This window comes from Triticum urartu, chromosome 2A (assembly GCF_056163025.1).
Source record: "Triticum urartu cultivar PI428250 chromosome 2A, HENAU_Tu73, whole genome shotgun sequence".
Taxonomy (NCBI): domain Eukaryota; kingdom Viridiplantae; phylum Streptophyta; class Magnoliopsida; order Poales; family Poaceae; genus Triticum; species Triticum urartu.
In genome coordinates this window covers 672,274,374-672,291,584 of record NC_141874.1, presented here as the reverse complement: position 1 = coordinate 672,291,584, position 17,211 = coordinate 672,274,374, and the positions used below count along the sequence as shown (strand labels likewise).

At 42.2% G+C, this 17,211-nt stretch overlaps 1 protein-coding gene and 1 long non-coding RNA gene across 2 annotated transcripts; both read left to right on the top strand.

Annotated features, from left to right (window-relative positions):
* Positions 1–798: 798 nt before the first annotated feature.
* On the top strand, positions 799–1,719 carry LOC147986610 (uncharacterized). Its single transcript, XR_015615223.1, has 2 exons — positions 799–1,116; positions 1,258–1,719. It is a non-coding gene; the product is annotated as an uncharacterized LOC147986610 (long non-coding RNA).
* A 1,250-nt stretch (positions 1,720–2,969) lies between these two features.
* On the top strand, positions 2,970–5,065 carry LOC147986609 (uncharacterized). The gene is made up of 4 exons (XM_087540100.1): positions 2,970–3,812; positions 3,908–4,202; positions 4,277–4,491; positions 4,593–5,065. Exons 1-4 carry the CDS (start codon positions 3,672–3,674, stop codon positions 4,758–4,760), a joined length of 819 nt encoding a protein of 272 aa, XP_087396226.1. The 5' UTR covers positions 2,970–3,671; the 3' UTR covers positions 4,761–5,065.
* The last annotated feature ends 12,146 nt before the right edge of the window (positions 5,066–17,211 follow it).

Below are 17,211 nucleotides of genomic sequence, written 5' to 3'. Positions count from 1 at the left end.
CAGTTAATACAATTCTAGCATGAATAATAAACATTTATCATGATATAAGGAAATAAATAATAACTTTATTATTGCCTCTAGGGCATATTTCCTTCAGCAGCAACGACAAAGGCAAAGACAATGGCAACTACAATAGCTCTCAGCTCTAGCAACGAGAATCACGGCAAAGGCAAAGGGATGATGCGTGGCCTCCATATGAGCAAGCACAAATCTCATCATTACATGTTTAAAAACCAACAGAGGATCGAGGCGGTGCTCTAATATTAACGATTCAGCAACTCATTTTGACTTGCTGAACTGTAGCTCTCTTCTTGTGCTCCCTGTTTACAGCGAGTAGTACTGACTCTAGTGTTATGTCAGCTTAAATACCAGGTGTCTATCCATCCAGTATTCATGCCTCTGACCAAATAATTGTTTGATGGCCATTTTAATGATGACATATGGTTATTATTTATCGGGATGTGTTTTTCAAATGTCGAAATCTATTCGTGTTGTCTCATTAATGTTGAAATCTATGTTAGTGTTGAAATGTGTTATTAATTGCTGAAATCTTTTAAAAAGATGAAATCTCTCATTAAATTTTGACATATATTTTTATTCTTGGGATATCTTATTTAGTGCTGAAATATGCTTTTATTGTTGAAATATCCTAATAATTGTTGATATCTCATTTAGCGTTTTTTAAGCGTTGAAATATCTCTTCTATAAATGTCCTATTAAGTGTTGGAACTTTTTATTGCGGAAATGCCTTCTTAAGTGTTACGTTGGAATCTGTTTTTAAATAATGAAATCGCTTATCACGTGTTGAAATCTTCTTTATTGTTGGCATGCCTTATTCAGAACTGAAATATGTTTTGATTGCTCGGATGTCTTATTAATTGCTGCAATATGTTTTTCAGGCCAATTAATAGGTACTATTTTATTGCTTGATCGATTCTGCACCGGTTCTCCCTTCTCTATATATACAGGCCGTGTGTTGATAGAGCAAGCATGCATATCTTGTTCCTAGCATTTTCAAACTTCATCAGAAGATGATTGACAAATACACGATTCACATCTACGCTCTAGGCTTGCTACTATCTCTCCATCTCCTATGCTGCACGCCTACTGTGCAATGTATGCAGTTCCACAGAGATTTACCAGTTCTTTCTCACCTTTCATTGCCTGTTACTTGTATGGTTATCAGTCCATAATGATCAGTTACCATATCAATGGCTAATTCTTTCACACCTAATTCATTTGATGTTCCATACATAGGTCGGATCATGGGCGAAGAAGACGTGGATGAGAAGATCAATTTACCGTATGGGCTTTGTGTCAACAATAGACCATGCAAAGCTGGATGGGTCTGGTTGTGTTGTCTCCTCAATCAAGAGTGCTATCCGTCCATGGATGCGTGCAAGAAAGATTGTCCGAAACCCTCTGCTGCTGACATGGTGTCCATGAAAATGACCCGCACTCCTTTACCCACCTAATCTCCCACGTCATCATTAGGTTCAATTTAAATTACCTATATTTTGCCTGGGACCTAATGGATATTGTGTGAAAAAATAATTTAGAATATAAGTATCTCATACATTAGTTGTTGCAATTTGATTTGACATGTTGCATCAATCTTTAAGTTTTTTTACCAATTATTGCCGATAACTCAGTTTTTCAAATATTGATGCCTGGTCAATTTTTGTTAATTTTACACTGCCAGTGTTTTGGGCATGCTCATGATATAGAATGTTGATTATTGGTACTGTGTTTTGGTCAATCTATCGCTTCTAAGACTTGAAGCGAACCAACGTGCAGGTGAGCATTGAGCCTCTTCTTCATTGTCTCTGCACTCAGGGCTTATAAACAGCTGCGAGTGCCTCTCGCTTGGCGAGGTGGGACTAAAAAAACAGCTGCAATAAAATAAATAAGTAAAGAAAAAAAGTAAGGTGGGACTAAAAAAACAGCTGCAATAAAATAAATAAGTAAAGAAAAAAAGTGCCTCCTACTGGGCCCCCACGGCCTGGATACGACTAGAAACCCACCACGGGCCAGGATCCAGGCCCGCAGGTGGCCCAGTAGGACCATCAGGCAAAGCAGTAGTAAGTAGGCCCGTAAGCCTGCAGTGGAGAGAAGCTTGAGAGGGGAGCGGCAGTGGGGCTTATAAACCACTGCGCGCCCCTCTTAGCTAGCGAGGTGGGACTAAACTTTCGTGTCGCACCGTGGCAGCACAAGGCCATTCGTCCCGGTTCGAGGCTCCAACCGGGACCAATGCCCACCCTTTAGTCCCGGTTGGAGGCACCAACCGGGACCAAAGCCCTCTGCTTCCCGCCCTTTCCGCTGCTGAAAAGAGGCCTTTGGTCCCGGTTGGTGCCTCTAACTGGGACTAAAGGGGGGCATTTGTCCCGGTTGTTGCCTTGAACCGGGACCGATGCTCTGCCTATATAAGCGGCACTCGCGAAAATTTGGTTCAGTTCCTTCTTCCCCGCCGCCCGACGCGTCCAGGCCGTCCGTCTCCGCCTCGCCGTCGCCGTCGTCGCCCCGCGCCGTCCCGCGCCGCCCCGAGCCGTCACCGCCCCCCGCCCCGTGCCCAGTGCCCCGCCGGCCCCTGCCCGTCGCCGCCCCGCCCCGGCCCGCAACGCACCGCCGCCTCACTGTCGACCGTCACCGCGCCGCCTCGCCCCGCGCCGCACCTCGCCGTCGCCGTCGTCGTCGCCGTCCCCGACACGCCGTCGCCGTGAGCAAGTTATTTTTTTGTTAGATTTTTTTGTAGTTTCATAGATTTTTTTGTTAGATGTGTAGTAATTTAGATGTGTAGTTCATAGATTTTTCTGTCAGATATTTTTTTCATATTGTGTAATTAATTTGTTCATATTTTGTTAGATTTTTTCTCTGTTAATAGATTTTTTATGAAAAGATGTTTGTATGTTCATATATATGCATGTTTGTATATGTGTTCATATATATGCAAAGATCGAATATGTCAAATTTTTATGATTTTTTTCTGTTCATTGAATTTTTATGATTTTTTCCTGTTGTAATTTTGTTCATAGAACTTTTATGATTTTTTTGTTCATAGTATTTTCTTTGTCAATTTCTTGTGTATGTATAGGAAAATTGTGAATGATAGAAGTCATTTATGAATATGTTCATATTTAGAATAGAGGAAAAAGGAAAAAAATAAGAAAAGAAAGTAGTTTATTTTTAGTTAGGCAAATAATAGAACTATAGTTAAACTAGTTTATTTTTAGTTTGATTTAATAAACTACTTTATTTTACTATATATAGAAGTAGTTTGTCACCGTGTCAGCGAGGAGGACGAGCACGTCCGTCGCTACATGGTTGCATTGGAGGGCAGGTTCGACAATACCTGACACGTTCTTCAGGGATCTCACTGGAGCTATGATCCTGTGATGGTTCCTTATCGTTGGGTGTCCACCGCCCGCGTCGATACCCGTCGGGCGCTACGGTTCAAGTTGTATTAGTGATGCTATATTAGTGATAATATTCGACGATGTACGAACACCAAGAGATGATGTGTACTTTTGCTTATAATTATTGAATCATGCTAATTTGAATACTACTTTATTTTATGATTTGGTTTTGCTTATTTTATGATTTGGTTTTGCTTATAATTGAATGCCCATATTGGATAAGTTCTCCTTCATTTGAATTATGAACATAGGCCGGAAATGTCGTACTCGGACGACGAAAACCGCCCGGGGCTGTGCGACTGGTGCCCCGACGACCGAGGTATCTGCGATAGGTTCATTGAGCTGGACGAAGATCGGCGCTTCAGCATTAAGCTCGACGAGACCTTCGATGTTCATACAGTACGCAACGACGACAATAGTTTTTTTCTGTAATTAATCATGACTTCAACTATTTTAATCATGACAATATTTTTCATCTTTTCCAATTCGACTAGCTTATCCCATGCTTTGCAAGATGCTATGTCTTGGAGAGGATGGGTTTTGAAGACCATGAAAGTTTCGAAACCAAAAAAATTATCCTAAGTACCCATCATGGTGTGGATTTTCAAGTAAAACTGTACAATGCTCAGAGCGTAACCCATTTTGGTTGCAAAAATTGGGAAGCACTTTGGAAGATGTATGGTCTTGTTGAGGGTATGCTTGTCACCATGGATCTTGGTGATCCTGCAATCGAGCAAGAGAGACCTTCGATTTGGGTCCTTGTGGATACACCTCCAATTATTCCCCCATGTGAGCTTAACATAGTTATTAAGTAATTTATATTGTTTATTTCAAAATAGTTGTCAGCTTATTTCCATTGACAGCTTATTTTGATTATTCAAAGAATGTGCGGAACATGGTAGACAAAACCCACTACACCGATGGCTCCGAATTAACTTATAAGGAGAAAAATCATCTGATAGAATTTTGTAGAGATCTTGAGAATTACAATGTCTACAATCGAACTCCTCAACATTATGGTCAATACGTGCCACTAGTGCACGTGTTGAACTACGGTAACTACCATGGAGATACCCTGGTAAGATTTTTTACTATTACGACATCCGTGCATCTTTTTGCATACTTCTAAAACTAGTACATCATTGCTAACTAAGAAGTTATTACTATGTTTTTCAACAGAGAATCCCAGAGGATTGTGTGCCTCATTTGATGTATGAGAATGGCAGCCTTCATGTTTTGAACATATATCCAGGTCATCCTACGAATCTCAACTGTCCATACCGGATTTCTAAAAGAAGTGGAGACATGACAATCAAAGAATGGAAAAAAATGTATGGACAGTCGTAAGGAGCTTCTTGGAAGCAAAAAGCAGCGAAGGGCAAGAATTGGAGACAGGATGATCGCCATTCTTCATAATGGAGAGTCAGGGTCTATATTGTTTTATGCTATTTTACCTTAAGGGTGTTTAGGTCCTACCTGATACTGATGATCATGTGCTAAGAACAATTATGTAGGGTTGGGTTCGATGACTATGAGGATGATGATCATATGACTTATTATTAATAACGAGTAGAAGTTGTACGATGATGCATGATTAGTAGGACTTGTTATTATATATGATGATGTATGATGCGAGCATGCATGAGCATGTTATATCAGCGGGCGAAATGAACATAGCAGCAGCGTTGATAAACCAAGGACGAAGATATAGGAGAGGACACTTCTCTCTATTAGCTAGCTAATAACAACCTAAAAATAACCCCCAAAACCCCTAAAACAGCCGCTTTTCTAAAAAAACATGGACTTTTGGTCCCGGTTGGAGCCACCAACTGGGACCAAAGGCCCCCCTGACTGGGCTCGGCGGACCGGCCACGTGGAGGCACATCTATCCCGGTTCGTGTTTGAACCGGGACTAATTGGTGGAGGTATTAGTAACGACCCATTAGTCCCGGTTCATGAACCGGGACTAAAGGCCCTTACGAACCGGGACTAATAGGTGTTTTTCTACTAGTGTTGTGTTTAAATTGATCCTGTGACATGTTTCTGGTGAATCAAGATTAGATCAGACGGGTAGCATCATCGCCGCCTGACATAGAACATCTCCGGTGAATCAATATTAGATGGTAGCATCATTAGCGTCAATATATATCGAAGGAAAATGTCAGCAGACTCGTATGTGAACGGTCCCTAATTCAAATGGGACTGATCGTCGGCAACACATTAGCATTTTTCCCATCTGCAACCATTAAAGTGTCCCCCTCAATCAACCACCACAAGCTTCCTTTTGAGCTCACACATGAACAACATCTTCAGGTTTTCGCCGGAACCGAGACACCGCGTTTCTTGTGATCATGTATATGAATATTGCATGTATAACTTCACGTGCTTACCCAACCTAAAAGTTTGAACCCAAGTGCCTGACTGGCACTAGTGTAACCAGACACCATGTCGTATGGTGTGGCAAAACTACCAGCAAAGTCGAATGGAAGGCTGGAAGAGGACAACAAGGGCTCAACCATGGCTGGTAGTGCGCTCGGGTCTGGTCCACCCCGGCCACGAGGACGCTCCGACAGGCGAAGCACATGGACATCTCCACACCGAGTGAGGCAGTAGACCCTACCTTCTTCATGGTACACGAGGTCGACGAGGTGGTCTGTGTCCTTAAGCTACACTGGGTTGAGGAAGGTCCACCCCCTATCCCCCGCGGTGACACAGACGAGCCTATCAGCATCGCATATGGCGGGGGCAAGGAAGTCGTGCCTGCCGGGCTTGGTGAGAATAAAAGCTTGGAAACGCCCCTACCATTATAGATCAATGACGATTGATGGCAAACAAACCTCTATGGTCGTGAAAAGATTGAAGAGGCCAAGGGCAAGACATCCATTGCTAGAGCCGATGCAGAGCGCGCCCAAGGGGATGGGTTCAAGGTTGAAGGAGCGCCGCATGTGAAGCGAGGTTGCGGCAGGGTGGCTACCGACACCGTCGAGGATGACCACCTGCGACGGGGACAACGACACGAGAGCACAGCACCACGTTGTGCTAGTGTTGCACTTGAGATCATTGAGGTTGGTGTTAATGCGGCGGAGGAGGTCCGTCGGCGGACAGCACAGTGCGACATGGTCGTGGGCGGATTCTGTTCAGAAATGTTGGTTTGAGCAGGAATAGTGGCGACTGGAAGGTTTGGGAATTTTTTTGCTTGTGAACAATGTTGCAGGTCAAAGTGAGTCAGCACACAGACTTTATCGGTTGGGCTAGGATGAGAGATGAGACAAATATATTAGATTTCTCACCGGGGTCTGTTTTTATTGCTGGGTTGTGTTATTTGATGATGAAATATGTTTATTGTTTGTCAGGATGTGTTTTTAAGTGTTGAAATCGATTCTCAAATGTTGAAATCTATTTTAATGCTTAAATGTCTTACTAATTGCTGAAATCTTTATAAAAGATGAAATTAAGTGTTGAAATATTTTTTTTATTCTTGAGATATCTTATTAATTGCTGAAATATGTTTTTATTGTTGAAATCTCCTAATAAGTGTTGAAATATTTTCTTTATTTATTGGAATTCGTTTTTAAGTGTTGAAATATCTCTTCTTGTAGGTATGTCTTATTAGGTGTTGGAACTTTTTTTTGAGCAATTGTTTTATTAAGTGTGGAAATCTTTTTTTAATAATGAAATCTCCTATCAAGTGTTGGAATCTTCTTTATTGCTGGAATGACTTATTAAATGTTGGAAATTTTTATTGAACAAATGTCTCATAATTAAGTGTTGAAATCGGTTTCAATAGTGAAATCTCCTATCAAGTGTTGGAGTCTTCTTTATTGCTGGAATTTCTTATTTAAGTACTCATATATCTTATAAAGTGTTGGAATCTTCCTATTAGAAATAATGGTACTACCGTAAGATATGTGCTTCTAGTATGAAGGTCTTAAATGAGGTACTCCTTCTGATTCAGAGACAAGACACAAAGACCATATAATGTGATTCATGAGTAAACTATGACATGGAGAAAGAGAGAACTCGCAGCATATCAAGATTCAAATGAATAGGGTAAGAAATTCATATATGATGAAATGGATGAGCAAGTTACCTGCTCGAGCTTTGTGTGTCGAGTTGCTAGCTCAGGCAAACAATGCAAAAAGCGCATGCCATGGAGCACATATGTCAAATCTGAACCTCTTCCAATATCCAAACCTACAGCAAGAAGATGGAGAGGAGCAATGACATAAGCTTCTCCATGTCCACCTACAAAGAACATGCGTTAGCGAAAGGGTGGCTGAAATAGATGTAAACACTGTACCTAAGAAGCACCTGCTCTGGGCCTCCACTTTTCGCCTTGGACTGCAAGATGAAGCTGTCCAACTCCTTGAGCTTCTCACTAAGTTCCCTAGCGGTTGATGCATGGTGTAATAGTAGTAGATGCAGAATCATTTTGGTCTACTTGTCTCGGACATGATGCCTATGTATGATCATTGCCTTGGATATTGTCATAATTATTTGATTTTCTATCAATTACCCAACAGTAATTTGTCTGCGCACCGTATGCTATTTTTATGAGAGAAGCCTCTAGTGAAAACTATGTCCCTCGAGTCTTTCTTTTATCATCTATTAAAACCAAAAATACCTCGTTGCAATTTGCTTTTATTTATTTTATTTTGTATGTTTGTTCGATCTATCTATAAAAAATTATACCGTTTAATCTTGCTCATAACCCACAGATTGACAACCCCTCTACCCGTTGGGTTGCAAGTATTTGTTGTTTGTGTGCAAGTGTTGTTTACTAGTTATTGTTTGGTTCTTCTACTGAATTGATAACCTTGGTTTCATAACTGAGGGAAATACTTATCTCTATTGTACTGTATCATCCTCTCCTCTTCGAGGAAATCCAAACGCAGATCACAAGTAGCAGCAACCTGGGCCACAGCTGCAAAAATAACATTAGGGAAGAAAATTAGCTACAATTCAACGCAAACGAATTTGCACAAGCATTAGCACATTTCTTTGGGACTACAGAGATCTGAACAATTGCTACTCTTTCCCTTGGGTGCAAATCTGCAGTTCATCACCAACTCTCCCCCCTCTATGCACCGGTGTAACCTCTCTTCTACCCGTTGTAATCTCTACTTAAACATGATGCTCAATGCTATATATTATTTCCCAATGATGTATGGCTATCCTATGATGTTTGAATAGATCCGTTTTGTCCTATGGGTTGATTGGTGATCGTGATTGGTTTGAGTTGCATGTTTTATTATTGGTGCTGTTCTATGGTGCTCTCTGTGTCGCGCAAGTGTGAGGGATTCCCATTGTAGAGTTTGCAATATGTTCATGGTTTGCTTATTGTCTGCGTTGCGGGGGTGATAGCAGCCTAAACACGGATAAGTGGGTTATGGCGTATGGGAATAAAGAGGACTTGATACTTTAATGCTATGGTTGGGTTTTACCTTAATGATCTTTAGTAGTAACGGATGTTTTCTAGAGTTCCAATCATAAGTTTATATGATCCAAATAGATAAAGTATGTTAGCTTATGCCTCTCCCTCATATAAAATTGGAATAATGATTACCGGTCTAGTTATCGATTGGCCAAGGACAAATAACTTTCTTGTGACAAAAAGCTCTCTACTAAAACTAATTCAGTTGTTTCTTTATCTAAAGGGCCCCAAATTTTTAGTATGTGCTCTTTATTATCTTGCAAACCTATCCCACAACACCTACAAAGTACTTCTGGTTTCATACTTGTTCTAGGTAAAGAGAACATTAAGCGTGCGTAGTGTTGTATCGGTGGTTGGTAGAACTTGAGGGAATATTTGTTCTACCTTTAGCTCCTCATTGGGTTCAACACTCTTACTTATCAAAAGAGGCTAGAACTGGCCCCCTACACTTGTGGGTTATCAAGACCTTTTTCTGGCACCGTTGCCGGGGAGCAATAGCGTGGGGTGAATATTCTCATGTGTGCTTGTTTGCTTTATCACTAAGTAGATTTTATTTGTTGTTCTAAGTTGTTCTTTATCTTTAATTATGGATATGGAACACGATATACCAAAAAATTTAGGTGTACTTGCTACTCATGGAGATGGCGACCTCCTAAAACCCTCGATGCTCGTTATGTGAAAAATATTGAACACTACTTAGATAATCCTGAGAAAACCCCGTTCAACTTGATAATGGGAGACACGTTGGATCAACGTGGATACTTTAGGGATTATCTCTTGACACAAAAAGGGAAACTGTTATGGGATCAAATTGATAAGTTGCATTGGTATGCTTGGAATTTATGCCGGAGATATGATTTTACTTGTTGCTCTAGGATGAAGGCTCCACACCTTCCCTTTTCATGCAAATTTAATGATAATGAAATCTTAGCTTCTTATGCTAATGGTAGATATGATTACTATGATGTGGAATGAATGGAAGAATTTGTTTCTCTTAAGGGTGCTTATGAAATTGAATCTTTGTTTGAAAAGTATGAAGCTTTAGATGATGATGTTTATAGGCCTAAAATTTTTGCTATACTTAAATATTGCTATGAGAATTATGAATACAATGTCGATATTAATGCATTTATTGAGAAAGTCTCCGCTGTCCAAGAAGAGACTAATATTTTGCAGGAATCTATGGAAGAAGAAATTGATGACACTATGAGCTCATTAGATGAAAAAGATGATGAGGAGAACAAAGAACAAAAGGAGGAAGAGCGGATTAGCTACCCATGCTCACCTTCTAATGAGAGTAACTCTTCAACTCATACATTGTTTAATTTCCCTTCATTCTTACCGAAGGATGATTGCTATGATCCCTTGGATTTGTTTGAAATATCCCTTTTTGATGAAATTGATGCTTGCTATGCTTGTGGCCATGATGGCAATATGAATGATGCTTATGGAGATGAACTTGCTATAGTTGCTTATGTTATGAAAGAAATTGTTGCTATTGCACCCACGCATGATATTCCTATTATCTTTTTGAATTCTCCCAACTACACTATATCAGAGAAGTTTACTCTTATTAAGGGTTATGTTGATGGGTTGCGTTCTACTATTGCACATGAGGATTTTGATAAATATAATATGCATGTGCTTGCTGATCCTACTTGTAATTATCCTGAGAGAGGAACTACATCTCCGCCCCTCTATGTTTCCAATACGATAAAATTACAAGAAACTCTTTATACTATGCATTGGCCTTTACTTGATGTGCATGAATTGTTCTTTTATGACATGATGATGCATAGGAAGAGAGTTAGACTTCGTTGTTGCATGATATATGTTACTTTGTGCTCACTACTAAATCACAAATCATTGTTAATGAAAATTGGCTTTGATATACCTTGGGATCCAGGTGGATCCATCACTTGAGCACTATATGCCTAGCTTAATGGCTTTAAAGAATGCGATGCCAGGGAGACAACCCGGAAGTTTTAGAGAGTCTTTTTATTCTGTTGTGTGCTTTTATATAGTTTAAAAACAAAAAAATAAAGTGGGGAACCTAAAACTTTTCAAAAGGAAAAGTGAAAGTGAGAAAGAGGAACACCGTTGAAGTGGGGGACATCCTTGAACTTTGTTCATGCTCATGGAAACTTAGTGAATCTCGATTACAGAATTTTTTTAACAAAAATAATTATCCCCTTGTACAAATCCATTGTATTATAAAAATAATGTGCCAAGATTTGCTTTTAGGATGATTAGATTGCTTGTTTGGTATGTGCAGTGCAAAAACAAAAAATTTGGCTGTAGCGCATGAATTTTCTTTTTTTTACTGGAACGTCGAGTGTTTCTGAAATTTTTACACAGTACTGCTATGCAATTTTTTTATTTTTTCCTAAATTTTCAGAATTTTTTGAACTACAGAAGTATGGTATATGTTCAGATTGCTACAGACTGTCCTATTTAAGGCATATTCTGTTTTTGATGCATTGTTTTGCTAGTTTTGATGTAACTATCAATTTTATCAGTAGTATAAGCCATGGAGAAGTTATAGTACAGTAGATATAATGCAAAAACAAAATAAATGGGTTTGCAATAGTACTTAAAGTGATGATTTGTTTTATTGTACTAACGGATCTCACGAGGGTTTTGTTAATTTCTGTGTGATTGAAGTTTTCAAGTTTTGGGTGAGATCATGATGGATGAAGGAATAAAGAGTGACAAGAGCCTAAGCTTGGGGATGCCCGAGGCACCCCTAGGTAATATTCAAGGACTCCTGTCACGTCCCTAGTTCTGGTATGATCTAGGCTTGCTTGTGCATCATGTTTAAGTTCCAAATGAATTTGAAATGGGGAATGTTTCAAACCCTAGCACCAAAGCAAATTCAAATAGATGCAAATTAAAAATGGAATTTCAATTAACCCAAAATGCTTTTCAAAAATGTCCATGGTCTTTGGGAAATGTTGCAAACAACAACCAGAGGTGATGCACATTTTTGCTAAACATTCTGGATTTTTGAATGAACCCATATGTATTTGAATTGGAGCTGTTTAAAATAATATAAATATTTTGAAGGCTCCAAAAATGTTGGAAATTGGTGAGGGCCTCTGGTATATTATAACCAGTGGTCACAAGGAATCTCAACATTTTTATAATTGTGCTAGTATTTATTTTAAGTCAAAAACAAATGTCAGAAATAGAAAAGAAAACAAAAATGGAGAGATGCTTACCTGGGCCACCTGCGGCCTGGCACTGGCCGGCCCGTTCCTGTTCTGGCCCAGCCCACCAGGGGCAGAGCCGTCTTCCTCCTCTTGCCAGTAGGCAGAGGGGAAGCGGTGCCCGACGCCGTGCACGCCGGCACGCAGCTGCCTGCCTGGCTCTTTCTCCTTACGCCAGACGTCGCCATGCGCCGCCCCGTTCACCTCTCACTCTCCCGTGCCCATTCACTCCTCTCCCTTGCTCTCTCTCACCACGGCCGAGCGCTGCCGTCGCCGCCGCACGCCATTACCGCGGCCACCGCCTCCCCCTCGCCCTCTCTTCGAGGCCAGAAGCTCCGCCACGTCGTCCTCCACCTCTTCATCAAGCCACGCACCTCGGGAGGCCCTGGAGAGCCGCCTCGCCGCCGTCTTCATCTCCGGTCGTCAGAGATCGTCTTCGCTGCCCCGTCGTCTTCGACGCGTCCCTGAGCTCGCCAACCGCCTCGTCTGAACTGCCGTGAGCTTCTACGCCTTTCCCCTCTCTCCGTTTAGCCGCCTGCACGCCGTAGCCCCTTTCCCTGACATGGCCGAACTCCGGCCGCCGCACTTGTCGTCACCGGCGCCACTCCGGCCACTCCCCTGCCGCGCCACCACCACAGTTGGATGCAGACGAGCGTCCGCATCCCGTAGCTGCACTCCGCACGCCAAATGGCCCCCTGTAGGCAAAACCCGCAGCGCCCCGCCGCATTTGGACTCGCCGGCGGCTAAACACCGGCGACCGCTGACCTTTGACCGGCGTGGGTTGACCACAGCCCGGTTTGACCTCCCCCCTCTCTCTCAATGACAGAAGGGCCCCCGCGCACCCTAATTAGTAGTTAGGATTAATTAACCCTCTGTTAATTAACCATGACACTGACGTGTGGCCCCCACACGTCAGATTTGACCTGGCCAGCGCCGCTGACTTGGTGACGCAAGCATGACGTCATGCTGACACAGTTATTCTTTTTCTGGAATTATTTTAAAACAGGAAATTCCAGAAAATATTCTAAACTTCAAAAATTCATATCAATTCAAACGTAGCTCAGATTGAAATGATTTATATATGAAAAATTATCAGAAAAATGCAATCTATCCATCTGTACCAGTTTCATGCATGATAAACCAAGTATACCTGCTGTATAAGTGAAACAATATAATGGCATTTATAAAGGACTTATTTTGGAGATGCATTTGAATCTTTGATTCAAATGGACTTCATGCAAATGAATGCTAGTTGCATTAGCTCAGATAACAACACATCTTCATGCCATCTTCATGCATCATATTGTTGCATATGCTTGTGTTTGATTGTCGACACCGTTCCTTCTCGATAGGTATTTGCTCCGGAGACCGTTCCAGAGTACCTGTCTGTGAAGCAGTGCCTCCCTTGTTGATCTACCAGGCAAGCAAACCCCCTTGTTCATTCCGATACAATCCCACTCTCTCGCTCCTGCTCTCTTTTATTGCATTAGGACAACAACGATTCAGCTGTTACTTTATCTTGCGGTAGTTGAACCCATTCCTCTGCATGACCTGTCATTGCCACAGTAAATAGTTGAAACTCACTAGCATGTGTAGGAGTTGATTGAGCCATGTTGTGTTCCTACCATGCCATGCCTGCTATTGCTTAGAGTTGTGTCAGGTCTGATTCATTGGGAATGGATTGGAGTGTTATGCTATGTTCCGATGCTAAGAGTTAAGCGTGTGAACACGATTTGGTAAAGGTAGCGGTGAGAGGCCATGTAGGAGTACATGGTGGGTTGTCTCAATGGGACCGTCCTTAAGAACCAAGTTCTGTGTAAGTTGTCCAATGACTAGCTACTACCACACATTGGGCTCCGGGCGCTCCAAGCTCTCTCGACTTATTAACCAACTTGATCTCTGTCCAGGAGTTGCAACTAGTTTCTGGTGTTTGTAGGTAGTGCTGTTTTTCTACCGAGTGGCACCCGGCAGGGTGGGCTTGGGACAGACTAGGCACAGGTGGCACGGTGTACCAAGTGGCACCCGGATGGTGGGCTTGGGAACCCTGCTCACATCGTTTGGGGCCGTGAGCGACACCCCGGCCGGATCTCCTTGAGGATGGAACCCGAATAGGCGATAAACCTGGACTAGAGCCTTGTGTGGTTAGTCAGGTCGTGGCCGACACCCTCGCCAGGCTTCCGCTTGAAGGTTGCCGAGATACATGACGTGTACATGGTGATAAGTGGTGAGAGCGTGTGTGAAGAAGTACACCCCTGCAGGGTTATCATGATCTATTCGAATAGCCGTGTCCTCGGTTATGGACTTCTTGGATGCTTACGTGGTACATAGACAACTTGAAGTGGATACACTAAAATGCTCAAGATAAGTGTGAGTGCTATGGATGGCCTCCTCGTAGAGAGACGGGGATGAATCCATAGTAGTGTATTGATGTGGTGATTAGTGGACTCGTGTGCGCTGCTTCACCTCAAAGAAGTTCTTGTAGTCGTAGAACAGGATAGCCACCGAGTCAAAGCTGGCTTGCTGCAACTAAACCCCACATTACCTTCTTGATACAAATGCATGCATGATAGGATCTGATGTAAGTCTTGCTGAGTACCTTTGTACTCACGTTGCTTTATTTATGTTTTTGCAGCGGAGACTTCGGTCTTACTAGTAGTTCCGCTTGGACTTCGACGAGTAGCTTGTTACCTCAGCTACGATCTTGCACCCTTGGGAGGGTCTTGTAGATAGTCAGGCTTCTCAGCCTTTTTCTTTTGTAGTTGTCTGTACTCAGACATGTAATGCTTCCGTTGCTTGTATGCTCTGAATGTTGGGTCATGTGACCCCTGTTTGTATTTACTGCTATGTGGCTCTTCTGGGACTTATCTATATGAGTTTGCGTTATGTTGTGAAGCCATGTTGTACAACACATACTTGCATGTTATGCGTACATGTAACGTGTATTGCTATGTGTGGGATCCGACAATCTAGTTGTTTATCCTTGGCAGCGTATCATATGGGGAAATGTAGTCTAGTGCTTCCTGAGCGATAGTAGTCCGCTACAGCCCGGTCCACCGGAGTCCTGCTAGCCCAGCACTACTGCTCGGAACACTTGACTGGCCGGCATGTGTTTCACTTCGTTCCTATGTCTGTCCCTTCGGGGAAATGTCACACGGTGACATCTGGAGTCCTGCCTAGCCTGCTACAGCCCGGGTTACCGGAGTCCTGTTAGCCCAGTGCTACAGCCCGGATTCACACGTTGATGACCGACATGCTCGATGTGATTCATGTATGCCTGTCCTCATGGGTTAGTGCCGCTTTGGATTCACGACTAGCCATGTCGGCCCGGGTTCTTTGTCATATGGATGCTAGCGACACTATCATATACGTGAGCAAAAAGGCGCAAACGGTCCCGGGCCAGGTAAGGTGGCACCCGTGGGAATACCGTGCGTGAGGCCGCAAAGGTGATATGAGGTGTTACATGCTAGATCGGTGTGACTTAGGATCGGGGTCCCGACAACTCCCAAGCAACTAAGCTTGGGGATGCTCCAGAAGGCTTCCCCTCTTTCTTCCAACGATCATCGGTAATTTTACTTGGAGCTATATTTTTATTCATCACATGATATGCGTAAATCATGGAGCGTCATGTGCTTTTTATTTTTATTTTACTAATGCACCATGCTGGTATGAGATAGTCGTTGGTTGATTTATAGAATGCTCTTTGCACTTCACTTATATCTTTTGAGTAAATTTTATGGAGATTTATTTTGAAACATATGTGATTTTTGGGAATCAGAATCAACGCGAAACGATGCCCGATGGGCCCACATGCCCTAGGGGCGCGCCCCCTACCCAAGGCGCGGCAAGGAGGCTTGTGCCCACCCCGTAGGGCGGTTGGTTCCCTTCTTTCGCTGCACGAAAGCTAATATCAAGATAAAAATTGTGTTAAATTTAAGCCAAATCGGAGTTACGGATCACCAAGAGTTTAAAATGGTGAAAGGCCAGAATCTGGGAGCAGAGAAATAGAGGGAAAGAGAGAGAGACAAAGAGAGAGAGAGAGAGAGAGAGAGAGAGATCCCCGATGTACCCTCTACTTGAACATTGTGCTTTATGCTTCATACTATTATCCAATGATGTGTTGCCATCCTATGATGTCTGAGTAGATTTTGGTTGTCCTATCGGGTAATTGGTGAATTGCTATGATTGGTTTAATTTTCTTGTGGTTATGTTGCTGTCCTTTGGTGCCCATCATATGAGCGTGCATGTGGATCACACCATAGGGTTAGTAATATGTTGATAGGACTATGCATTGGAGGGCAAGGGTGACAGCAACTTCCGCCTACCATAAAAATTGATTCATACGGGATTAAAGGGGGACCAATATATATTTTAATGCTATGGTTGGGTTTTACCTTAATGAACATTAGTAGTTGCGGATTCTTGCTAATAGTTCCAATCATAAGTGCATTGAAATCCAAATAAGGGATGACATGCTAGTAGTGGTCTCTCCCACGTGAAAACTTGCTATCGGTCTAGTAACGTAGTCAATTGCTTAGGGACAATTTCGCAAATCCTTCCACCACTTTTCCATACTCGTTAAACTAACTTAATTGTTTTTTATCTAAATAGCACCTAACTTTTATTTTCATGTTCTTTATTATCTTGCAAACCTATCCCTTTACACCTAGAAGGTACTTCTATTTTCATACTTATTCTAGGTAAAGCGAACGTTAAGCATGTGTAGAGTTGTATCGATGGTCGATAGAACTTAAAGGGAATATAAATTCTACCTTTAGATCCTTGTTGGGTCGACACTCTTATCTATCGAGAAAGGCTACAACTGATCCCCTATACTTGTGGGTTATCAAGACCTTTTTCTGGCGCTGTTGACAGGGAGCAATAGCACGGGGTGAATATTCTCATGTGTGCTTGTTTGCTTTATCCCTAAGTAGATTTTATTTGTTGTTCTTAGTTGTTCTCTATCTGTAGTTATGGATATGGAACACGAAATACCAAAAAAAATAGGTGTACTTGCTACTCATGGAGATGGGGAACCTCCTAAAACCATCGATGCTCGTTATGTGAAAAATATTAAACACTACTTTGATAATCTTGAGAAAACCCCATTCAACTTGACAATGGGAGACACGTTGGATCGCGGGTCGCGCGCTACAGC